Consider the following 27,425-nt stretch of genomic DNA (forward strand, 5'->3'; position numbering starts at 1 on the left):
TTGAGACACTGCGCTGCAATCAAAGGCTGCAGAAGCTCATTGGTGCTGGAGGAGGAAGCATGCGGTAGTACGTGAACTTTTGAACAACATAATTCATGCAATGATTTTGTTCTATAACATATACTATAGGTGAAGATCTTTTACTCTCCCTTAGGCCTTTGTAGGATCGACTCTTTCCTGAAAGACACCAGAAGTTTTGAACAACTCAAAGGTGAGTTAACACCGGCATTTCTGTAGACAAGAGCCTTACATATTTGTTTTCCGATGTTATTTTTTATGTAGTGTGTAATAAAACAGTTTGTTTAACCCTTGTGTGCTGTTGGGGATGTTTTCATCCACTCTGGGCTGATTTTGAGTCTTAATTTGGCCCCAGCTTTCTCTGTGTTTCAGCAAATGGAATGATTTTTGGTTACAAAACTTTCTTTGACACATATATTGGGAAAATTCAACAATACACTGTGGACAAATTTACTACCCTTTCGCTATGCCAGTGGCTGTTTTTTTGCCCCATTGACTTCCATTATAATGACATTTGACAGCATGATAAAGTCATGACAGCATATAAACATGCATTCTTGATTGTTGATTGCTAACAGATTAAAATGTGTTAAAACAGGTTATAAAAGAATAAACAAGAGAAGAAAGACATAATAGTGTGATCTGTCGCACGTAACAGAGCTCATTCAGTAAAAACACAGCTAAACAGATGTGTTTTCAGTCTTGATGTGAACGTGCCTAATGTTGGACCACATCTGATCATTTCTGGAAGCTGATTCCAGCAGTGGGGGGCATGATAGCTGTAGGCCGATTCACCCTTGGAATTTCTAAATGGATCCTAATGATCTGAGCATATTCAATGAGCATATTTGCAATGTATTGAGGTCTTAGGACAGGTGTGATGTGCTCTGATTTTCTGGTTCTGGACAGAATCCTGGCAGCAGCGTTCTGGATGAGCTGTAACTGTCTGACTGTCTTATTGGGAGGCTAGTGAGGAGTCCATTACAGTAATCCACCCTGATGCTGATAAAAGCATGAACAAGTCCTAACTGGAAGCATCTAATTCTTGCAATGTTTTTGAGATGATAGTATGCTGATTTAGTTACTGCTTTGATATGGCTATTGAAACTCAGATCTGACTCTAGAATCACACCAAGATTCTTTGACTTTGTTTTGTTGTTTGACTTTTAGAGCCAAGGTAAGCATTCACCTTGAGAACCTCATCTCTGTTCCCAAATGCAATGACGTCTGTTTTCTCTTTGTTTAACTAACGAACGTTTTGGCACATCCAACTGTTCATTTCATGAATGCATTGGCAGAGGGTGTCATCAGCATAGGTGTGGTAATAGATTTGGTTCTTTCTCATTATTTGGCTCAGTGGGAGCATAAAGGTAGAACAGGAGAGGTGCCATAATTTAACCTTGTGGGACTCCACATGTCATGGGTGTCCACCCTGACCTAGGGTACATAGTAAAAATAGTAAGTGTATTTATGAACACACTATAATCTGCTGTTTTACTCCGTAAAACTCCATATACAAGTCAGAAACTTAATTACGCAGACCTATCTAAACAGTTAATGCTGCCAACTGATCATCTACAGTAAAAATTATACATTTTACATCTTCCCTAAAGGTAAAACCACCAACAATCAAGAACGCATGATTATATGCTGTCAAGGCTTTGCAATCAAAAAATGTCATTATAATGGAGGTCAATTGGACAAAAACAGCCACCAACATAAATAAAGGGTTGTACATTGAAACAGTACACAAGAGTTAAAGACTAAGGATCAAGGTATGGTATGTGCTATCATTTAAAAAAAAAGGCTACAGACAAACTCAAAAGAACAATATACATATTTATTGGGTAATAAACACATGTCAATTCAACAGGTTTCCTTATTGAAATAAAAAAACATAAGCAGTTTTTTCACCTGCAAAAATTAACATTTTATAATTTTACAATTTATATATATAAAATAAATCGTAAACCATGGTTCTTTTCATTCTTCTTGATCACGTGCCCCAAAAAAGATATTTAAAATAAACAAAACAATATGTCTTTTGACTGCTTTCTTTAATACCACAATACTTGTACTTTTACTTTCAGTATTTGAGTAATAAATTTTAGAATAAACTACTTGCAGTACTTAAGTACAAAAAATGTTGAATACTTTAGTACTTCCACATAAGTATGGTGCTTAAAGAGCACTTCAACTGCTACTCAAGTCACTTTTTTGATAGAGCACTTATACTTTTATTAGTCTGGGTGTCTAGTACTTTATACATGACTGGGGCCTCAGATTCTGTTAATTCAGCTCTTTTGTATGCACCTTTTGCTCTGCAAACTGCCCAAAGTTAAAAGAGGAACAACGAATAAACCTAGTGTTTTTCAATAAGTTTGTTTGTGTTGGTTTTAAAATTTGTCATTACAAAGCCGCTAAAATGACTGGCCCAGCTAACTTTCTTTGTTTGACAATCTGGCCCAACTGAATTTGTAATTGAATCGACCTGGTCTACAGAACAATAATAATAACTTATACCTTACATCAACTTGCCTAATTACCCTAACCTGCCTAGTTAACCTAATTAAGCTAGTTAAGCCTTTAAATGTCATTTTAAGATGTATAGAAGTGTCTTGAAAATATCTAGTAAAATATTATTTACTGTCATCATGGCAAATATAAAATAAATCAGTTTTTAAAAATTTGTTATTAAAACAATTATGTTTAGAAATGTGTTGAAAAAAAAAATCTCTTCATTAATCAGAAATTAGGAAAAAAATAAACAGGGGGGCTAATAATTTTGACTTCAATTGTATAAATAAACAGGGGGGCTAATAATTTTGACTTCAATTGTATGTAGGTTTTTTTGCACGTGCTTATAAGGCCCCAGGCATACATGATTATGTGTATGTGTATATTTGTATGTGTGCTATAAGTTGCTCTTGAATTGTTTTGTATGTCTAGAATAAATTTTAGTATATGAAACATTTTTAAAGAATCACAACTTATTCCTGAAAAACGTCCGTACACACATTTCACACAAAATACATGTTTAGTAAATGAGACCCAATGTTTCCCGAAAGAAAGAAATGAATCTTACCGCCTGAAATGAGTTGTCATTAATTTGATTCTTATTGTATAAACCTAGGAAACTATAGGTTTTAAATAAAAACACATAATGCCAGTCTATGATCTACATCGACTATGCTCAAACTATACTTTGACTCACAAACTGCTGCTGAAGCATGGAAGAGTTTGGTTTGTGTTGCTGTCATTTCAAGACGATGCTGTGAAAAGCAAATCCAAAAGGTTGAAACGGCAAATTGTTGCTAACTTATCTCTGTTTACAAGTGCTTAAGGGGAGCTACAACTCAGATAATAATGGACATTTGTTTCTGACTGCAAGCAGTTAACCAATCACAAAAACCTCAACATATATCTGAACTGACCCATCAGAGCAAAGTAGGCACTCAGAAAGGTGGGATTTAGAGATTCTTTGAACCAACCATTTCAGGCACTGATGTTGATGCAAACTTTTCCACAAACTGCAAACTTATCCAACATATGTTTTACACAGCAGATGCCCTTCCAGCTGCAACGCAGTACTGGGAAACATCCACACACACTCATTCACAGACATACACTATGGCCAATTTTGTTTATTCAATTCACCTATAGCGCATGTCTTTGGACTGTGGGGGAAATTGGAGCACCCAGAGGAAACCCATGCCAACACGGGGAGAACATGCAAACTCCACACAGAAATGCCAACTGACTCAGCAGGGACTCAAATCAGCGTCCTTCTTGCTGTGAGGTGACAGTGCTAACCACTGAGCCACCGTGTCCTCTGAGACCTCTGAAACCAATATGAACCTTAACAAAAATGACAATCCAACAAACATGTAAACAGTTATACAGTAAGTAAACAGCAATGTTTGATTTCTAACTAAGTTACATAATCTACCTGTAGCTAGCTAGCTGTTAGCCATTACTTGTTATCTAGTTCACGATGAACAGCTTTGGATTTCTTATCATTGCAATGAACTGAGACCATCAGCTGTGTGAGGCAACTATTCTGTATTCAAATGCCATAGCACAGAAAAATGATGAGCCTGTCTGGCCCAAGGAAGCTGTTCATACATCACCATAAAATCAAAACAAAACACACTGATTGTCTTTGATGATATTTTAGAGGTTTTTTTATGTGGAAAACTCATTTTAAGTTGAAGTTTTCTATACAAGAAATGATTCTCATTTGCAAATATGACACTTAATCTCACACTGTGAAAAAAAACATTCTGTCCTGTTGTTTATTACAACTAAGTAAAGTTTTAAATCACCATACATTTATATGACATTTATATGACTTAAGATATTAAGTTTCAATCTTTTAAAACATATCAAGATAGAATGGAACAGCAAAAAATGTATTATGCCTTCATTATGACTTCCTTTACCTCATTAAATTGCTTAATTTTTTTTTTAAAGTTAATAAAATTAAATAAATAATCAGGAATATCTTAGATCATTTAGCGTCTCAAGTAAATGCATATTCAGGACTCGACAATAAGGACTGCCCGCTGGCCTGGGGCCTGCGTGCGAGATACTCAGGACAGAATACAGGATGGTTACTGGCCCAATAGGGCCAATGCTGTCTTGTCACTAAGGTTTAATTTGACTGCGACTGTTTGTTAATTGCATGCAAATACAGGGTCCTCGTTGCCCAGTAAGCACGGTTCATCTGGCATATATGAATCCCACAATCGCGCTCGGGTCCGCGCCAAAACAATCAGTCCGAGATCGCCACAAAATTGTTGGAGTTTTCAACTAAACCACACATTAAACAATTAACTTTAATTAATCTAATCAGTATTGTATTTAAATTAAATCGATTTAATTATTTAAATCTATATCGTCTGTAAGGTAAGGGTTCCATTCATGGAACTCCCCTCATTAGTTGTCATAAATCCGTTATTAATTTAAAAAAAGATAGGTTGCAGCTGGAAGAGCGTAAAAACTTATGCTGGATAAGTTGGCGGTTCATTTGGCTGTGGCGACGCTAATTAATAAAGGGACTAAGCCGCAAAGAAAATGAATGAATGAAAACAGTTGAAGTCCGAATTATTATCCCCCCTTGGAATTTTTTTTTTCTTTTTTTAAAATATTTCCCAAATGATGTTTAACACAGCAAGGAAATTTTCACAGTATGTCTGATAATATGTTTTCTTCTGGAGAAAGTCTTATTTGTTTTATTTCGGCTAGAATAAAAGCAGTTTTCAATTTTTTTTAAATCATTTTAAGGTCAAAATTATTAGCCCCTTTAAGCTATTTTTTTTTTATAGTCTACAGAACAAACCATCGTTATACAATTACTTACCTAATTAACCTAATTAAGCCTTTATATATCACTTTAAGCCATGTATAAGTGTCTTGAAAAATATCTAGTAAAATATTATTTACTGTCATCATGGCAAAGATAAAATAAATCAGCTATTAGAAATGAATTTTGGGGGGGGGGAATAACAGGGGGGCTAATAATTCTGACTTTTTTTTTCAAATTTAGTTACATTAATTGTAATTTTTTACATTGTCAGTTGTATTTAAGGAAAAGTTATGCTGAATAAAAAGTTTATGTAAATAATTATATTTGGCTTTTGACAGAAATGGCTAAGAAATGGCAAAGAAGAAGCTATTAACTGCTTTTTTTGGTGGGGCCAGTGAAAATTTTGTCAGGGCAAGTAAAAATCTGAACCACTGGCCAGATCAGGCCAGTAAAAAAAATCCTTACCGTTGAACCCTGATATTGATTTAATAATGTTAATTTAATTGTACTTCAAAACTATTATATATTATTTAAAAAACTACTTATTATTGGAAGTTTAATATTAAGTAAAATGCAAACTTAGTTAAATAAAAGTATTAATTTCATGAATGTGTTCCGGCCCAATGAAAAGCTAAATCACTTAAGTTCTCTTATTTATAATCAAGATCTCTTGATTAATATCTCTGTTGTTTCTCCTTGATGCTGATGAGATTAAATGAGATTTAAACTTCTCACCAGAGAATGAAAAAAATCTCATTTAAAGAGCTCAACAAAGTCAGAGATCTCAATATGAACTCAAACATTCCTCATCAAACATTTCTGACAAGACCAAACAATCTGAGATACGCTGTGACGCAATTATGCGAAAGATCTGAAACAAACGAAAACATAACCTTAATTAAATGCGATCATGGAACTATCATCAGCAAAGTTGCGACTGAAAAGTGTGACCCTTTAAATGAGACACATTATGTAATCGTTAACACATGCGCTCATGCAGAAAGAATCACGCTGACTAACAAAAACAGGACAAAACCTGCTTTCACTATACTTAGCCCTGAAACGGAAACAGTAATTGATGGAAGTTTAACAGTCAAAGAAAACGATGAGTTAGAAAGAAAAGTACTGTTCCTTTTCCATCATACACACATACACAAACACACACACAGAAGTGACTCTAGGTGTTCTCTCTCAAGCTCTCCTAATTGGCCACATGCTGAGTAATGTGACCAATGAGTTTCAGGGCCGGCTCTTTTCATTACATGTGTGTGTGTGTTTGCAGGAGTTTCTTCAGTGCATCTGACTCTTTGGTGTCTCCTACTGAAGGATCTAGCTCGGTTTCACACTCCGCCTGAGGATCTGCGGTTCCTCAAGATCTAGATCCTTCTTCAACATCCTAGAAGCTTTCACACTTCATTGGAGAACACTGAAGAATCTCCTTTAAAAAGCCCAAAGAGAGAAATCGGGTGAGTAAAAGTAGCTTTTCTATGCTCCGTTAGCAAGATTATTCGGTAATATTTATAGCTAGAAAATAAAAATCAGAGATATCTTGCATTGGGTGAGCATGACTAATCGCAGTCTGAGCGGACAAACTCTCTATTGAAAACAAATCAGCACAGGGCAGTGTTTGTGTTTGCATGCATGTGTGTGTGTCCGTGAATCACTTTATTCATTAAGGATGCATTTCGTAACATTTTTGGATTTTTTCCCCCTCTCATTTTTTGCCTTAAAGCAATGGATCATCCTTTTGTGACCTTTTTTGTTGTTCACACAGACACTGTCGTCATTTAACAAGCTTCTTGCCTTTTCCAATATGACTCTTTTTTTTGTTCCTGGAACACAAAAGGTGACTTTATTGATAAACATTTGGGCTGAAAATGAAATTCAATGAGGACAGGGTCCGTCAAGCTGTATACTGACAAAAACTTATCACCACCAACATGACTTTTGCACTGTATAACACTAAAAAGGAAATAACAAAAGGAAATAAGTCAAATAATAGTAATAATAATGAAACAAAACCTTTCATTTTGCCATATTCATCACATAAAAGTATAACACGGCTTCAGAATCATTTGAATTGTGTAAATAAGCAAATAATAATTATTATTAAAACAATGCAGTTTTAAGTAAGCTCTATTCATCACATTAAACTGTGAAATATGATTTTAGAATACTTTATAGGAGTCATATAGACTGATTTCATTTTAATATTATGATATTCTTTGTCATTTTGCAGACCTAAAACATGTGCCCTGGCTCTTTTTCAAAGAAATGAATACATATCTACAAATTAAATTAATTAAAATAATAAACAAATTATGTTTCCAATTTTGGGGGGGATAAATGTCCTTTAAATGTCCACATACCTTCTCTATTCTCTTCTATTCCTGACTTTCATCACACACACACACACACAGACACACACACACACTCAAAATAATCATTTACCCATGAGCACACCAGACTCATTTGCACTCTGACACATTGAACTGTGTGCAGTGGAGAATCACTCAGTTTTAATCAGACCAGATCTCTGGTTAAACTGGTAACTAAAGTCACTGAAACAAAACACATTTTTTTCCATTGTAGTTCATCCTGAAGTTCACATAAGTAAACCATGCACGACATGTGCTAAAGTTCAGCAGATACAGTACTTACAGTAACTGACAGCAGCCATCAAACACACTCTCTCTCTCTCTCTCTCTCTTACACACACACACACACACACACACACAAAGGTCCAGGTTAATCTTATATCCAGGAATCAGCTACTCATTCTTTTGCTATTGTTTCTCATGTGTTAAAATAAGCTTTCACAAGGTGAGGTGTCATTGAAGTAGCTTAATAATTGTAGAGCTCAGCGAAATGTCAATCAAAGATATGACTGAGAAAAAGTCAAAGAAAATAAAAAAAGATAGAAATACAATGTTAAAATGTGATTTAATATATTAACGAATCACTACACTACTTTCAAACCTTCAAGTAATTTATAAATGTTTTACCTGGACATTATAGATGAAGGAAATATAAGTGTTTTTTTTATGGAGGATATGAAAAAGTGCTGCAGTGTTTGACTGCTCTGCGTTAATCTAAGGTAAATACACTCTCAGGAAAAAATGGTACAATATCGTACCAAAGAAGGTACAACACCCTTGTCTCTGGGACAGTATCTTTTGATGGGACAGAATTGTACCTTAAGACAAAGAAACAAATTTGTTTCATTGCAGTTTGTACCTTTAAGGACATGATTTGTACCATGGGAAATCAAAATGTACCTTTGTTTTTTAAAGCCTGCAGATACAATATTGTACCTTTGTGAAAGGTACAAATCTGATCCATAAAGGTACCACAACAGTGACAAGACACTTTGTACCTTAACAGTGTCAAAAATGCTTACCAAACATTTATTTAAAATGCCTTAAATGTAAGTTCACAATACCTATAGTTTTATGTTTTACCAGTTGTTTTGTATTATTGTTTTATAGAACTTAATAATTAATGTTTATGAGTTTCTTTAAACATATGCTTTTAAATGATTCTTGTTTTAATATGGAAATTATTCATATAATCACTTTGCTTTTCCAGTCATATTTATTTTTAGGGAGTTGTTATTTGTACCTTTTATATGAGAACAATTGAGTACCTTCATTTCAGTTGTACCATAAAAGGCACAGAACAGTATCATAAGAGGTATTTTCTGTACCATATAAGGTACAACTTTTACAAAGGTACAAAACTGTTCCTCAAGGAACATTATTTGTACCACCGTGTACCTTTTTTTTTTAGAGTGTAGTCTACTGTTAATACTGAAATGCGTGTAACAATCCATACAAAGTGTGGAGCTGATTGGTTGGTTCTCCTGAAATGTTGAGATCATTGTCAAATCGCTATGCTGTAGGCGAGAGCTTACTTTTATTTAGTTATCAAAGAAGGCTGTGTCCAGTCTAGCCAAGTTTAACTGTCAAGCTATAAATGCTTTAAAACTGGATCTTTCTTTTATTCTGAAAATGTGACGCTTAAAGGAACACTCCTTTTTTAATATGCCCATTTTCCAGTTCACTTAGAGTTAAACAGTTGAGATTTACCACTTTTTAATTCATTCAGCCGATCCATGGGTCAGGCAGGAGCACTTTTAGCTTAGCTTTGCATAAATCATTGAATTAGATTAGACCATTAGCATCTCGCTCAAAAAGTAGTTACATCTTGTACTAGGCTGATATGGCTAAGAATTATACTCTCATTACAGCGTAATAATAAATAGTATTTTGTGCCATACCATGGCTGCAACAGGCAAAATTATATTGTAGTCCCCATCAATGATTATTATTTGTTTTGGGGTGAACTACCCTAGATTCTCCTACATAATATTATTTATTATGACGCCGGAATGAGAGTATAGTCCCTAGCCATATCAGCCTAGTACAAGATGTAACTACAGAAGAGTTGCACTTTAAATATGAAAATTATTGAATCATTTGGTCAATTTTGAGCGAGATGCTAATGGTCTAATCGGATTCAATGATTTATGCTAAGCTAATTGTGCTTCCACCAAACCCAAAGATTGGCTGAATAGATTGAAAAAAAAATGGTTACTGTTTAACTCTATGGGACTTAGGAATGAGCCTACTTTATAAAAAAAGTGGAGTGCACCTTTAAGAATGCAGACTTTGGTACAGTTTATTCACCTGTATTGGAACTACATTAAATCATATCAGTTTTAAATAAAAATTGTAAATAATTCATAGTGTAAGCTATGTGCTAAAGAACATTAAAAGTTTAATTAGATTAATTTTAAAGCTATAACAGCAAAACTTTTTAAAATTATATTAACATATTATTGTTTTAAATATAATCCACTGGTCTGGTGGGAGCACTTTTAGCTTTAAATGTGAAAATTATTGAATCAGTTGGTCAATTTTGAGCGAGATGCTAATGGTCTAATCTGATTTAATGATTTATGCTAAGCTATGCTAAATGTGCTTCCGCCAGACCCAAAGATCGGCTAAATAGATTGAAAAAAATGGTTACTGTTTAACTCTATGGCACTTGTAAAATGAAAAAAGTGGAGTGTTTCTTTAAGAATCCAGGCTTTGGTACATAGTTAAATCATCTGTATTGGAACTATGTTAAATCATATTACCTTAAATAAACAGCAAATAATTAATAGTGCAAACTATATGATCAATTTTAATGATATAACAGCAAAGCCACATAAAATTGTCAACAAGCAAATGTTTTAAGTATTATGTACAATATTACTTTATTATCATTTCCCATAATCATTAATGTGTCTTGTACCAGAACCAAAAGTTGGTCAGATTACATATTATATAATGGTTATGCAAACTGCAGGTCCCTCTTTGAAATGTTGAGCCCCTATAATCGCCTCTGGACGGGCCTAAGGCATCACTGTAAAAACCTCTTTTTAGTTCTTCCTGGTGCCTTTGTTTTCAAGTGTACCCACTTGTGAAAAGGGCTATTCACACTAAATGAAATATGATTAGTTTCACTGATTAGTCAACAGAAAGCCAAGCTAATGCAATCTACTAGAAAGACTAGCATTGGCAATGAATGATTATGTCAATAAAAGAAATGTGGCAGTGTTAGATCTGTTTAAATAACATTCGCCCATTTGAGGTTTCAGAGGTGGAGTGAATGTGGTGTTATAAATGCAGTGTTGACATTCCTTCAACACATCAAGAGTTAATCTGTGCTACAGAAGACATAAAGAGAGATGTGTTTTAATCAGCCTGTGGCCAGAAACGGTCACATGAAGAACATGCGCCACAAACACACACACACACACACAAACACACACACACAGCTACAGGACACACCTCAGTCCACCGTCATTTCTCATGTGATGGACTCTCTCGTGTTTACATTAATCACAAATTTAAATTATGATATAATGAAAATGTTCACTACTTTGCCTCATCTAAAGTCCAGTTCATGGAGAGGGACCAGAGGTTAAATAGGGACAGTAGGACCTGGAACGCGTTGAAGAAGCATTTTGTTAATCTAATAACATGTGGAAGCAATTTATGATCAAAATCATGAACTGTGGAAGCAGTAATTGTAATAAATACTTTATTAAAATGTATTTACTGCCTTTATGAGGCAACTTAATACTGTCAAATTTCAGTGAAGTAATACTTTCTATTCATTATATAAGTATATAATTATAAGGAAATAAAATGCAAAGTATATTGTTTTGCACACTGATAATGAGGAAATGAGAGTAGTAAATAATTAATACTAAATATTATTAATATTAATATTTAGAAATAATAGGCTATATAATATTTCTTATATATATATATATATATATATATATATATATATATATATATACATATATATATATATATATATATATATATATATATATATATATATACATATATCTTTCTATAAATGCAAATAACATAATAAATCTAAGTCTTTTATATTTTAATAAACGTCTTTACTGTCATATTTGATCAGTTGAAGGCATACATGCTGAAAATTAATGCATAATGTTACTAAAGTTTATTATTACAGATATAAGCTGTTCTTTTGAACCTCAACTTTATCAAAACAAATCTAGAAAAAACCATAATCACGACTGTTCACAATTATTTGAAATAATTAGAAATTTTTCTTGGGCATTTACTTAGCATATTAAAATGATTTCCGAAGAATCTTGCACCATTAAAAATATATATTATTAATAAGGCTTGAAAACATGTTTCATGTTAATTTATGTTTCAACTTTGGGGTGACACTTTGGCTCAGTGGTTAGCACTGTCACTTCAGCAAGAATGTCGCTGGTACGAGTCCCGGTTGGGCCAGTTGGCATTTCTGTGTTTAGTTTGCATGTTCTCCCCGTGTTCATGTGGGTTTCCACTGGGTGCCCCGGTTTCCCCCATGGTTCAAACACATGCGCTATAGGTGAATTGAATAAGCTAAATTGCCCATTGTGTATGTGTGTGAATGAGTGTGTATGAATGTTTCCCAGTACTGGCGGTTCATTCCACTGTGGTGACCCCTGGTGAATAAAGGGAATAAGCCGAAGAAAAATAAATGAATGAATGTTTCAACTTCATTCTTTTAAAATTTTTTTGCTGATTTAAGTTAGTTTAATAAGTTAACATAACTAATTTAAATACGTAAAAATTTAGGGCAACTACTAATTATATTTTTTGTGACACTGAAGACTGGAGTAAAGATGCTGATGATTATGCTTTTACATTAAATAAATAAATAGCTTTTTAAAATATATTCCAGTAGAAAAATCATTTTAAATAATAAAACATATTTTCATATTTGGATCAAATAATTACAATAACTAATAATTATTAAATGAGCAGAAGCTATTTCAGATACTACATAATAAAAACAGCAATTTATGTAGTAAACTGTAGTAAAAAAGGCCTTATTCATTTCATATTGTGTTCAGTAAAAATACCACCCAATTGGTGGGATAATTTCCAAAATCACAATTTTTGCATAAAAGAAAAAAAAAATGCTCTTTTTGACTTATAATGTATTGTTGGCTATGTATGTGTTTATTACATATACATAATAAATATATACAGTTTTATAAAGTCAGAATTATTAGCCCTCCTGAATTATTAGCCTCCCTGTATATTTTTCCCCAATTTCAGATTTTTTCAACACATCTCGAAAACAATATTTTTAATAACTATTTTCTTATTAATCTTTGCCATGATGACAGTACATAATATTTCACTAGATATTTTTCAAGAATAGTCAGTAGAAATACCACCAAATTGTAGGAATAATTTCCAAAATCCCACTTTTGCATAAAAGAAACAAATACTCATTTTGACTCATAATGTATTGTTGGCTATTGGCAAAAATATACCCCTGTAACTTAAGACTTAAGGTTTTGTGGTTCAGGGTCATATTTGTAAATGTTTAACGTAGACATTACAGTAGACAACTTTGTGTAAAGAAAAATCCTGTTTGCTAATATGCATCCAGTGTAAAGATGCTGCAAATTCTGCTTTGCCATTACATAAATGAATAAAAGAAAACTGTCATTTTATATAATAAAAGATTTCATAATTTGGATCAATATGAAATAGAAATACCACCAAACTGTAGGGAATATTTCCAAAATCCCGCTTAACCCTATGCCGGGATCAAGGTCAGGTCAGGCTATGATATCCATTCAATCTAATTGTCAATTTGCAAGACTTTGCCAAGACTGAAAGCAGATTTACATTCCCTCTCTCCTCACCCAGAGGCCAAGTTAGCATTGGTTAAATGAAAATGTGACACTCTCTTCTTATTTACAGTTTAACCTCAAGCACTGGCATCCAAACACACCCTTGCGCTCATGCACTTTCACTTACACTGTCTGCATAACATTTACTGACACTTTTCACTTGTTATACAAGAAGCTGCTACATTGCGTCTCTGTCACAAAATCTAATATCATGAAGCATTGTGACACGCTGAAAAAACATTGTGCTGCTGGAGCCCTTTTTTTCTTTTTGTTATTATTTCAGTGCTTGGCTTTTTAGTGTCAGACTAATTACTGTACTCGCAGTCGTCTGGTAGACAGTGAAGGAAAAGAAGAAAAAACGGATTAAACACACATTCCTGCTGTCCTTTCTACACACACACCCCACTGAGAAACATCACCAATTAAATCAGTGCACAGAAATACACACACACACACACACACACACACACACATCTCTGCCGTTCACAAGAATAACACAGATGACTAACGTTCTTCATGATGCAGGTTAAAATTTTAAGGCAATAGTTCACCTGAAAGTTTTCACTGTCGTCCCTTGTTTTCCGTTATGAGCTGTCAATAGTGAAAGAAAACAGGACTAAAAATAATATGCATCTTAAAAATGATCATTCGGCTCTTGAAGCATTAAGGTAGCTTTGTGTGAACAGAATTTTATTTTAGTATTTATTCACTAAACTGGCATTAATTCATATTTTGAAGTAATTTTTATATTTTCAGTATTAATTTGTACTTTTTATGAACTTTAGCCACTTCATTTTGTATTAATTATTTGGTAGCACTTTTTAACATTGGTCCATTAGTTAATGTGTTTACTAACATTAACTAAGTGTGGAGAATCTTGTAAAGCATTTATTATTCATAGTTCAGCATTAATTACTTATGCATTAATAAAATCCAAAGTTGTGCTTGTCAACATCAGTTAATGCACACACTGATTTAACATGAACTGCACTCAAAAAGATTTAAAATCAGCTGAATCAGCAAAATTTTTATGTTCAATCCACTTAAATTTGTAAAAACAATTAAGTTAACTTTCTGATTTGTGTTGAGACAATATGAAGGAATTGTGTGGAACCCAGCGTTTTTTTACAGTGTAACATGACTTATTGAAACATTAACTGATGTTAACAAAGATGAATAAATACAGTAATAAATGTATTACTAATTGTTTGTTCATCTTAGTAAATACATTAACTAACAGACAATTATTTAAAGTGTTACCAATTATTTTCCTATGCAGCTTAATTTTTGCTCTGTCATGCTCAATCCCCTACCTTCTGCTCACAGCTTTCCACGCCCATTTAAGTCTTGAATTAAAAGAGGAGGGTTTCATGACCCTTTAAGAACATCAGATTTCCATATGCACAAGTATTTTTTGCAGGTAGGTTTTTTGAAGTATCTTATGCTGAGTTCAAACTGCATGACTTCAGCCCCGATTTTGACTGGCCGACATGTTTGAGAAATCGCAGACAAATGCCTGAAATCACAGGCAGATCGGTGCTCGTTCACGTGAGTCACAATCAAAGATACGAACTGAGAGAATTGCCGATGAGTCGCAGACACCTGTGAGATTTTTGCCATGCTAAATATCTGGAGCTGTCAGCGATTCAAATCATACCGTGTGAAATGTGTTCTGTTTGAAAATAACATCGGCAATTACCTACAGCCAATGAGAGAGCAGCATCCACTTGTATGGGTACCTGCAGGCCAGCGAGGTGATTGGGGAGAAGTTGAAAGCGTGCATTTTCAGTTTATTTGGACCCAAGAAATGGAGGGAAAAAATAGTGGAAATTTGGCACCCTTGTCTGTTTGATGTGTCATCTGAGCAATACCACAACCGGGTTGAAAATTTAAAAAGAAGTGACTTTTTCATCAAAAGTCAGGTGAGCAAAATAAGTGCATTTTCCATTATGTAATAACAAAAGATATATTACGTGACCTCGCGTTGTTTCCATGTCACTTCTTGCGTTTGGTTGTGAGAGGCAGTTTGGACAAAGTTGTCAGCGATTCTTCCTATTTCAGGGTCATGCAATGTGAAACCCCCTGTCGCCGATCCATCCTACAGTGTAAACACGGCACCGACAGAACGCTAACACAGATAGGCATGCAGTGTGAAAAACGACTACTTTGAAAATCTTGCAGTCTGAACATTAGAGATGTTGCCAGAGTTCTTCTGCATTTAGTTTGTCTTAGTTTGTCCTGTTTTTTTATGTCATTCCAGACAAACTGGATAATGATCAGGTCAGACCTTGTGGAGACAATAACCTTACTCTTTAATTACAATTAATGCCAAAAATAATGTTTGAAAATGTAAATTGATATTTCAAACTGACATGCTATAGAAAAATGTTGAAATAACTGACTTTAAACCTTTTTTTTTTGTTGGAAATACTAGTGGCCTAAGACTTTTGCACAATACTGTATTGATGGTTTTTAGTCATGTGCTGGTAGGCAAAATCTATTCATTCACTTCTGCTGCTTTGACTTCAATTTATACTTTAAATGCCCTTAACCTGCAAATTAGAATAGAAACTGTATAAAAAGCACACAAACGCACTGACAATTATTGATACCATGGATTGTTATGGGCAATGATGCTACCAAATGCATAAATTTCTCTTTTCTGGTTGATCTTTCTCTGAATTCTGTAGCAGTACAGTCTCCCTGTCCGTTCCTAAAGCTAAACCTTATTGCACAACAATTATACAATTTTTGGCTAAGAAAAAAAGATCAATTATTCATGCTGTGACTTGGCAGTCAGCAGGAGATAGTAATGTTTTACCCATAAGGGGGTGTACGCTCCCCTAATGCTGTTATGACACGTGAAAACTAGCAACATCTGACTGTGTTTTTTGCTCACCTTTTCAGATACAATCCACATGCCTACCACCATGACAAACACCACCGCTGACCAAAAGGCCTCCTGCCCTCTAATGGTCAAACCTCTGCGCCGTCGCCTGGTCAGCAAAGACGGCAGAAGCCAGACAAGAGGAAACACAAGAGGAGGCTCCAGAGAGACGTGTTTCAGTGCCCTGCGGGACCTGTGGGGCACATGGCTGGCACTACGGTGGCGGTGGGTGGTTTTAGCTTTTTGTGGCTCATTCCTGCTTCACTGGCTGCTGTTTGCTGTATTATGGTACCTGCTGGCTCGGGTCAACGGAGACCTGGATGTCCTGGATCATGATTCTCCTCCCCCTGGTCATGTGCTGTGTGTTAAACATGTGAATGGGTTCACAGCCGCCTTCTCCTTCGCCCTGGAGACGCAGCTCACCATCGGGTATGGCACCATGTACCCAAACGCAGACTGTCCCACCGCCATCGCACTGCTTGCCCTGCAGATGCTGCTGGGACTCATGCTGGAGGCCTTCATCACTGGTAATCTTTCAGTTTACTGTGGAGATAATATGTGTAAAGTCTGGGTTAGAGGTTTTATTTAAAAAATTGTCATTTCAGGGTGATTTCACACTAGCACTTTTGGACCGCACCTAGGTTCGTTTGACATCAGAGTACGGTACATTTAGTGAAGTTTTTTTCTAAAGTAATTTTGAGAGGATCACGTGCTTATGATTTATCACAGCCGTCACAGTCTCATATTAGCTAATCACGATCTTCCAATCATATGATTCCTATGTTTCTATAAATAACCACAGTCTTCAGTCCACTTTATCTTCATCAGGAAGAAACCCCCTTCCTCCTCCTTACCATAGATTGGGTGGCATGGCGGCCCAGTGGTTAGTACTGTTAGCCCCAAAGCAAGAACACTGCTGGCCCTGGTCCCCGCCAGGCCGTTGGTGTTTCTGTGAGGAGTTTGTATATTCTCCCCGTGTCCGCGTGGGTTTTCCCCGGGTTCTCCAGTTTCCTCCCACCATCCAATGATAAACATAATGCATGACAGATTTAACAAATCAGGCACTTGTCTAGCTCCTTTCTTCTCACATGTTCCCTTAGCTACTGCAGCTGGGGAGTTTTGAGATCCACCAAGCTCAAGCTCCCCTCTCACTCTGCGAACCCTTGAGCTCAGGGCTCTCTCCCGGGACAACATGCCAAACAAGCTTCAGATGAATCATCAGCTAAGTGTGAACTCTTGAAGCTAATGCGAACTATGTTTTTAAACCAGGGCTGCCCAAACTCGGTCCTGGAGGGCCGTTGTCCTGCATGTTTTAGTTCCAACCCTAATTAAACACACCTGAACCAGCTAATCAAGCTCTTTCTAGGTATTCTAGAAACCTTCAGGCAGGTGCGTTGAAGGAAGTTGGAGCTAAACAATGCAGGACACAGGCCCTCCAGGACCGAGTTTGGACACCCCTGCTTTAAACCTTACCAAAGTCCACTTTAAAGAGGTGGTCTAGGGTATGGTTTGCACTACTCTGGCCCGGTTCACTTCTGATATGAATGCAATTGTAACAAATAACAGAAGTGAACCAACAAACAAACAACAAACTTTTCTTAACATTCATAATGTGCATCACCTAACTTTACCTTGGTGACAAGCGGGACTGAGCCAGGGCAAACACAGTGATGATGTCTGCTTGCCTCCTCCAAAAACAAGCTCTGTGGACAGCGCGTTATGTACTGAACGTTTTTAATATTTTTTTCAGCAGATATAGCAAGTGGCTCTCTATATTTTACCAAAACCAAAAGATTCAGTAAAAGCAGCACGACCGCGATGTGCGTACGTCTATGCATATTGGCACCTTGACTTTCGTAGCTGACACCTTGCACCAGCTGTACACACATTAGCAGCTTGATGACGCAAGCGTACCAGGGTTCAGAAGGAAAAAAGACAATGTGAACACAAACCAGCCAAAAAGGTGGCAAGAGGGGACAATCAAACTGGTTTGCGCCAGGCTTTCTACCCAAGTGTGAAAGCACCCTCAAATTGGTCAAAATAGAAATAGTGGGATTTGGAGGGTTACTCCAGATTTGATCAACAAGTGCCAGCAAATTTATGTAAAAAACAAAAAAAAGCAAGCTGCATTTCATTTTTAAAACCACCTTGGACAATATATTGTTTTAAACTACTATATCAAGCAGAGTTATAAAAGAACTCAATGTCCCATAATGCAATGAAATGCATTACTACTGCACTACAAAAACTAATAAACAGAAAAACATTTAGCATTTTCTTGCTGTTTAACTCAACAAAATAGACTTAAAAACTACAGCATAATCACTAAATTAAACAAATCACAAGATTCAGATAATTTCTGCTAAAACATACAGTTATGCTACTGTTAATTAACAGAACTGTTAATTATTATTTGTATGCGTGTATGAAGCCATGTATAATGCAGCAAATGCAGTGGTTCAACCAATACCATGTTAGTGTAGAAACATGCATACTGTACTGAAAATGTTTGGTACACTCTAAAAAATGCTAGGTTGTATTAACCCAATGTTGAGTCAAATATGAACAAACCCAATGTTGGGTTAATTTTTTTATACTAAATTTAAATATATTTTTTTTGTTTGTTAATATTTGACCCCACATTGGCTTCAAACAGCCCAGCATTTTATTGAGGTAAAGTTGGTTTGATATTTACCTATTCGTTCAGTTGACAACTTGCTCCCTATATTGCTTACCATGCTTTTTTGAATATCCAGTCTGAAATCACATGCAAGTATGACCTCAAAGCAACATTAGAACTATTTATTTGACTGTGAAAAATTTTGTACTTAGATAGTCATTGGCTGCAAATATGATTTCACTATTTAGAATTTGTGTGTGGGTTTCCTCTGGGTGCTCAACTTTCCCCCACAAGTCCAAAGACATGCACTATAGGTGAATTGGGTAAGCTAAATTGTCCGTAGTGTATGTGTGTACATTCTGGTCCTCGAGGTTGGGGGTTAAGCATTGGGCTAACAACCCACCTCGACCAAAAATTTGAGGTTACGAAACACCAACATGGTGTTTTGTACCAAACAACTAAATACCAACTTCGATATAAACGTCCCTGAGAGTAACTAAGTATTTAGAATTTGCAAAGGATGCTTTTCTGAAATTATATTATTAAGGATAAAATTCGAGTGTGTGAATATAAAACCAAATTCACCTCAGTCGGCATTTTTACAGTGTACTGTACAATTTCTCACATTAAAATTGACTAACCTTTGTGAAATATACATCATAACATTAACTTGCTGAAGCTGGAATATTCCATTAAACACCTTTGAACAAATAAAACACCATATACAGTACACATACATCCCAGATTTCCATTACTGTTTAAACAAAGTATCATCAAACTGTTTACCTGCTGACTAGTTCAGCACGTTCCCCTGTTTATAATTGAACCAAACAGTAACTTAAAGACAGCATACATAATGAAAAGCAACATTGTCACTTATTTACCTCATAATCTCACAAAGACTCAATACATATGCATGAGCAGGATGCAAGTTTGTTTCACATGCATTTCACATGGTTAAAGGTCAGAAAAACAGCCAGAAAGACTCTTTCAGAAATATATATTTAAAATAAAACTCATCACGAGGACTTTGCATACAGTATGATCTGTGAGGCAATGAATGTACATACTCTACAATTCAGGCTTTGTATTGAGCAGATAATGCTGACATTTAAATTGAACAATATAGCCTGGAATAAAATCAGGGGTACATCCAGGGGTAAGTCCAGCTTTATCTAATCATGGGGTTTGCGCATGTTGATATATCGACATATCTGCCAAACTGAAAGTTGTAACCACCCATAAACACACTGCAACTTAATCAACAAATTCAACAAGCAGCATGTTTACATTAACATTCACCTAAGAAAATAATTTTTGATGCACTGACAGCAACTTAATTAGTTATTACCTGCAGGCTGACATCTTGGCTCATTTTTCTTCTTCTTTTGATTTTATTGGCGGTTGCCAACCAACTTTAAAGATGTATTACCGCCACCTACCAGACTGGAGTGTAGAACAGTAGATGACAGAATCAGGAAAAATAATAATTATAATTTATTTATCCATCAAACCAGTGTTTTTAAGATAATTTATAAGATGTTTAACCACATTCTGGGTTCTTACTTCTAAGAGATTCTGAATATTAATATTTATCCTGTCATTCTCTGTTAGTTGAAACATTTCTCTTCTTTCTTCCTCATATTTTCTACATTTCAATAATACATGTCTTACTGATTCTTTTACAGTTTTGGATGCTTGCCTATCATGTGTAGTGTCTGATACAGACCATTATGTATCTTCATTGTCTTCTTCTTTTTTTGTGATTGTTGTGAACCAAATTCTAGGGCTCCATCTTGGCTCAATCCAATCAAAGCCAATCAGACGAGCTGCTGCGGTTATGTAACTAATCACTCAGCTAGAGAAACTATCCTGTGATTTTTTTTTAAATTGTACTAGTTTTAAATAATAAAAGTTGCTTTCACAATACTAGAGACTTACTGCTAAACTAGTCAAATTATTAATTATGTAAAACTATTAATTATTTAGTTTGATTTGTTAATTTAGTTAATTTTTTCTTTTAAAATGTCATGAATGGGAACTAAAATAAGAAGAATGTGGAATTTAATAAAATCACAGTTGAGAGAAAAACAAAAGAGTTTTGCATTGTGGGAAATGCAAATAAATGTATTAAAGTAGGTATATGTGAAATCTGTTATCTGTTAGGATTTTACTATTTTGAATGGCAAGCTGGCGCAACGGTGGCGCAGTGGGTAGCACGATTGCCTCACAGCAAGAAGGTTGATGGTTCGAGCCTCAGCTGGGTCAGTAGGCATTTATTTGTGGAGTTTGCATGTTCTCCCCGTCTTTGCGTGGGTTTCCTCTGGGTGCTTCGGTTTCCCCTACAAGTCCAAAGACATGTGACAAGACACGTAAGCAAATGAGATGGGTTGCAGCTGAAAGCGCATCCACTGCATAAAACATATGCTGGATAAGTTGGCGGTTCATTCTGCTGTGGCGACTCCAGAATAATTAAGGGACTAAGCCGAAAACAAAATGAATGAAGCCATCATTGAATGACAATGGTTTATGAATGACAATTTATTTTTAAATGATTATTAATAATTTATTATTATACATATTTTGTATAGTTTATCTTCACAAACATTTTGTAAATTATTATTATTGCTGTCTATATTATTATCACTATTAACTTTATTTACTAAATTACAAGTTTTACAGTTGTGTTTATTCTTTGCTTATTTCAGTTTCTATAATTCATCATTTTAAAAATATGTAGTAATTTTTATTCATTCATTCTTTTTCTTTTCGGCTTAGTCCCTCTATTAATCTATGGTCCCCATAGTGGAATGAACCACCAACTTATCCAGCATATGTTTTACACAGCGGGCGCCCTTCTAGCTGCAACCCATCACTGGGAAACATCCATACACACTCATTCACACTCATACACTACAGACAATTTAGCCTACCCAATTCACCTGTACCGCATGTCTTCGGACTTGTGGGGGAAACCAGAACAACCGGAGGAAACCCACGCAAATGCAGGGAGAACATGCAAACTCCACACAGAAACGGCAACTGACCCGAACTAGCAACTTTGCTGTGAGGCGAACGTGCTACCCACTGCGCCACCGTGCAGCCGTAGTAATTTTCCACTATTGTAAATTTGCTTTATTATAGTAGTAGTATAAATAATAACTTATGTCCACATTTCCGATTATTATTATTTAGCTTTTTTACCACAGTTCATTTTCATAAAATTGTAATTATCTAAATTCAAATTTCTCACTTCTAATGTACGTTTGTGTCATAAATTATGGACTTGAAAAAAATCATGTGAATTTTGTAACTTTTTGTGCAGTATAAATAAACCCTTTTCATACATTTAGCTCCATTTCATTCATGAAGTCCACATGAACTGGAAGCTTTGACCTTTTTTTCATATTGTGACAGTTCCAGAAAAGCAGAATATTAAATGAGAAAACAGTGAGCGTGGCTTGTTTTTTTCTACTGCGAGCTGATTGGATATAGTAAAGTAGGCATTTCATTCAGAAATTTCAGGAAAAAGATTTTTAAAAGAGTTATTACAACCTAACAGACGCCTCCTGCTCACCTTATCTGATTGTTAGATATGTTAGCCACTCCAAATACTGCTGCTGGCCGGTATGGGCCCTATCAAAGCATTTTCAAAGTACAAAAGCGAAGAGTGGAAAGTGAAGTGAAGAGCTGCCCCCAACCACCTTCATTGAGCCGTACCTGCCTCAGACAGACTTAATCTGAGAATTTAACTGAAAAAAAACAAACAGGAAGTGCATTTTCAGACTTCAATTAGCAAGAGCAAACATTTTTTGTTCTCAGTGACATGCACAGATGAATTGTTTACCACAAAACTAGCAATGTGAGCTAACCAAATCAATATGGTTAGTTTTGCTTTCATGTGTACTTTAAATCCCCAAATTCTTTCTCTGTCCCATCAGGTGCATTTGTAGCCAAGTTCTCTCGGCCTCAGAAGCGATGCGGCGGGATCCTCTTCAGCCCTCAGGCTGTGGTTTGTGAGCAGAAAGGTCAGCGTTGTCTAATGTTTCGAGTGTGTAACCTCCAGCCACAGCCTCTAGTGGACGTATCCGTGAGTGCCGTCCTCTACGAAGAGCGAGACGATCACGAACTCCACCAAACTGCTCTGGAGTTCAGCATCGACAACCTGGGCTCCAGATCTTGCCCTCTTTTCCTCTCCCCTCTGACCTTCTTTCACCCTCTAAATCCATCCACTCCTTTCATCAACAACCCAAGCAGCCAAACACACTTTGAGCTTGTAGTGTTTCTCACTGCGACTCAGGAAAGCACAGGGTCTGGTTACCACAAGAGGACATCTTACCTGCCTGACGAGATCCAATATGGCTACTGCTTCTCCAAGGTGACGTCTGTACACCAGAACAAAACCCCAAACATGCGCTATTTCGACACGGTGCCCTGTCCACTCACACTGGCCAACACACACACCACTGATACACCGGATAAAGAGCATGTGGTGGTTCAGCTGAATGGAGAAGGCAGCGACCGTGTGGAGTAGAAGAAGTGCTTTATTTTAATGCAAGGGTGTATGAATTCTCCATTCATAAAAAAGGGCATTTCATTTCACAACACGACCTCCAGTGAATGACTTATTTATCCCAGAAGACAAGCTCAGCTAGCTATCATCTGACATGTTCGTTTGCCCTGTTAGGTACACTTCAAAATGCTGCTATGAATGCATTGATTCATGCGTTCATCTTGTAGTACTGCTGAACACGCACCATGACAGATGTTTAAGATTGTCTTCATCTGCGAGAAGTGGAATGTACAATGTTTTATTATACGAATCTTCACCCTGATTCCACTGACAACTCAAGACCCCAGACTAAGCATCATGTTTGAGCCCTTACTTACTGCATTAACTAAATTATTGAAGCGCTTTATGGAGAGATTTCCTCTTCATCCATAAAGTCATTTTTATCTAAATGAATTAATGTTACTGAAAATGTGATTAGTTACTTTAAAAAGTGAGTAAACTCATTGTAACGTGGAAGTACATTGACGTAACTTAATTTTTATAATTATCCACAGTTCATTTACTTAATTTTAAGGCAACAATCTTCTTTTTCTTAAGTAAGTCAAGGAGCTTACTCACTTTTTTAAAGTAATCAACTAATCACTTTTTACAGTGTAGAAAAGAGACATAAACTTAAAAAACTTTAAATGTGGTTGTCACTCCTGAGACTTTACAGTGTGTATGTGGACAAAGAGCATTACAATAATGATGTATTTTTGTTTGCTTCACCCTTGATCAGATTTTGGATTATTGAAGAAAATAAGCTTGATGAACCACAAAAACTGCATCACCAACTTTAAATTGTTAAAGTACTCAACATTTAGGGTCATTGTTTACTCACCCTCGTGTTTTCTCAAACTAAGAAAACGGCTCATCCTTTGAGAAATAATACAGCACTAGTTCACCCAAACATGACCACTCCATTATTAATTACTCTCCATTGTTTTCTTTCAATCCTCTGAGGCCTTCGATCGTCTTTGAAACACAAATTAAGATATTTAATATGAAATATTATCCACTAATCCAGGGGTGTCAAACTCAGTTCCTGGACAGTTTAGTTCCCAACACACTTACCTGTAGGTTTCAAACAAGCCTGAAGGCCCGATCAGGTGTGTTTAACTATGGTTGGAACTAAACTGCAGAGCTGCAACCTTCCAGGAACTGAGTTTGACACCTGTGCTCTAATCTGTATGATTACACTGAAGACAGCACACACCACTGAAGACAGCAGGGCTTTGTTGGAAAAGTATCCTCTATACCAGGTGTGGGCAAACTCGGTCCTGGAGGGCCGGTGTCCTGCATAGTTTAGCTTCAACTCTAATCAAACACACCTGAACACGCTAATCAGAGTCTCCAAGATCACTAATTATCAATAAGCAGGTGTGTTTGATCAGAGTTGGAGCTAAACTGTGCAGGACACAGGCCCTCCAGGGCCGTGTTTGCCCACCCCTGCTCTATACAGTATGAATGTCAGTAGTGTGAATGGAATTCGGATGTACTGCATCTGCCATTTTGCCATCATCCCATGATCTACACTTCGCTCCCATTTATAAATTATCTCGCGGTGCATCAAGGGATAGCACAGCGGCCATCCTGTGTGCACTTCAGAATCTCGCATACTGTTTTACGAATTCAATGAATTCGGACATACTACTCTGCTTGCATACTGTTTTTAGCATACTATATAGTATGGAAGCATGCCATTTTGGATTTATTTTTTGGTTCTTTTTTTCTGGACTTTGGATATCTCAGGAACATTGCTGTCTATGCAGGACGTGGGTCACAAACTCAATCCCTGGAGGGCTGCAGCTCTGCACAGTTTTGCTCCAACCCTAATCACAGCTGATCCAACTAATCAAGGTGATCAAGACTACTAGACACTATTAAGCAGGTGTGAGTTGGAGGTGGTTGAAGCTAAAATCTGCAGAGCTGTGGCCCTCCAGGAATTGAGATTAAGAACACTGATGAAAGATGAAAGAGCTTTCTGATTTCATCTAATATATCGTAATTTACAATCATCCAAAGATGAACGAAAGTCTCAGGTGATTGAAACAAAATGAGGGAGAGTAATTAATAACAGAATAGTTAGTTTTGTGTGAACTAAACCTTTAAAGTACTGTATATTCAATCAAATCTGAGAGATGTCTGTAACTTTAAGAGACCCTGTTGCTTCAAAACATTCACGAAAATGCTAAACAACAAAGATTTACAGTAGTCAACATTTGAAGTAGATAAAAATATATATCTAAATTGTCTTACAATGAGAATGTGTGCTGTTCAATAGTTTTAGACAATTTTCATTAACCTTTTTGATCCGCTTTTAATGTTGACTACTGTATATGAATTAAGCAGTTTAATTCAAGCTTTCTGAATAGACATAACCACTTCATTAAGATTTTAAGCTTATAAACATAGCTTTTGAATAGAGTAAACGATGACCAGATTTGTCTTTAAGCCTGTAAATGTCCAACAACTTTTCAGTCTTGGTCACGCTTTATTTTGATGGTCCGTTTGTTGAATATAAGTTACATTACATCTACATATCAACTAATTCTCATCAGATTATAAGTAGACTGTTAGGTTAGGGTTGGGGTTAGAGTTTGTGTAAGTTGACATGTACTTGCAAAGTTTCTTATAGTCAGTTAAATGTCTGCTGAAGGAGCAGTATTAACAGACTGTCTACTAATACTCAAATGGACCAACAAAATAAAGTGATACCTCAGTCGTTATTTAGAAACATTTCCCTGAATCTTTAAGTTAAATAATTTGTGAAAGTCTGACTATAAATAAAATTAGACTGAAAAAAGAGGGAAAATAATCACATTGAACACAAAAGAAGATATTTTGAAAAATGTTGAAAACCGGTAACCATTGACTTCCATAGTATTTGTTTTTCCTACAATGGAAGTCAGTTGGTAACCAACATTGTCCAAAATATCTCCATTTGTGTTGATATAAAGGTTTGGAACAGCTTGAGGTTGAGTTAATATATTTTTGTCTTTGTTTTGGTTTAACTTTATTTTTAGGCGTTCATTAAATATATGGTTATGTCCAAAAATTGTGAAAATTATTTATTTGCCCACCCTTAACTTTACAAATCGGTTTGAGTTTCTTTCTGCTGTTGAACACAAAAAGAAGATATTTTGAAAAATGTTGAAAACCGGTAACCATTGACTTCCATAGTATTTGTTTTTCCTACAATGGAAGTCAGTTGGTAACCAACATTGTCCAAAATATCTTCATTTGTGTTGATATAAAGGTTTGGAACAGCTTGAAGTTGAGTTAATAGTGACTAAATATTAATCTTGTGGTGAACTATCCCTTTAACCACCCTATTAAGTGCCTACTACTTCATTCCCCGAAAGCTTTGACTTTCACTGAAATCTTGGGTGGAGATATGAAACAGCTGAACAGTGATGTAAATAATAAAGTATATAGATAATTAAATAGATTACTTACTAGAAAATATTTTGGAAGAAAATCTCAGTATTATCAGTGCAATGCAATCTATGCAATAAAACAAAAGACAAATATTAGCACACTCACTTTGGTGGCACAACACTGTATGATTTTTACTGTAGCTGATTATATTGCACATGTACTGTCTGTCAATCAGGAAAGGCTGATTGCTTTCACTTTATTATTATGGTATGTATAAAGAATGATTGTTCATCTCTGGACTCTAAACAGGCCTCTAATCATGATTTTTATCGAGCTGCGTTGAGTGGCGACTGATCTGTAAAAGAAATGCCTTTATTTTGATAGGTGGAGCACGAAACTGGATTAAAATATCTGTGGAAA

General features: G+C 35.7%; 1 protein-coding gene across 1 annotated transcript; it reads left to right on the plus strand.

Moving 5' to 3' along the window:
- On the plus strand, window positions 1-27,425 carry kcnj13 (potassium inwardly rectifying channel subfamily J member 13). Its single transcript, XM_056474542.1, has 5 exons — window positions 1-67; window positions 155-211; window positions 6,609-6,792; window positions 16,473-16,979; window positions 23,014-27,425. Exons 4-5 carry the CDS (start codon window positions 16,484-16,486, stop codon window positions 23,604-23,606), a joined length of 1,089 nt encoding a protein of 362 aa, XP_056330517.1. The 5' UTR covers window positions 1-67; window positions 155-211; window positions 6,609-6,792; window positions 16,473-16,483; the 3' UTR covers window positions 23,607-27,425.

Source organism: Danio aesculapii, chromosome 15 (genome assembly GCF_903798145.1).
Source record: "Danio aesculapii chromosome 15, fDanAes4.1, whole genome shotgun sequence".
NCBI lineage: Eukaryota > Metazoa > Chordata > Actinopteri > Cypriniformes > Danionidae > Danio > Danio aesculapii.

Bases quoted from the DNA above. Each gene is read 5' to 3' on its own strand.
- kcnj13 (XM_056474542.1), top strand. From the start codon at position 16,484: ATGCCTACCACCATGACAAACACCACCGCTGACCAAAAGGCCTCCTGC. The intron at 16,980-23,013 runs GTAATCTTTCAG...CTGTCCCATCAG, and splicing joins GCTGGAGGCCTTCATCACTG to GTGCATTTGTAGCCAAGTTC.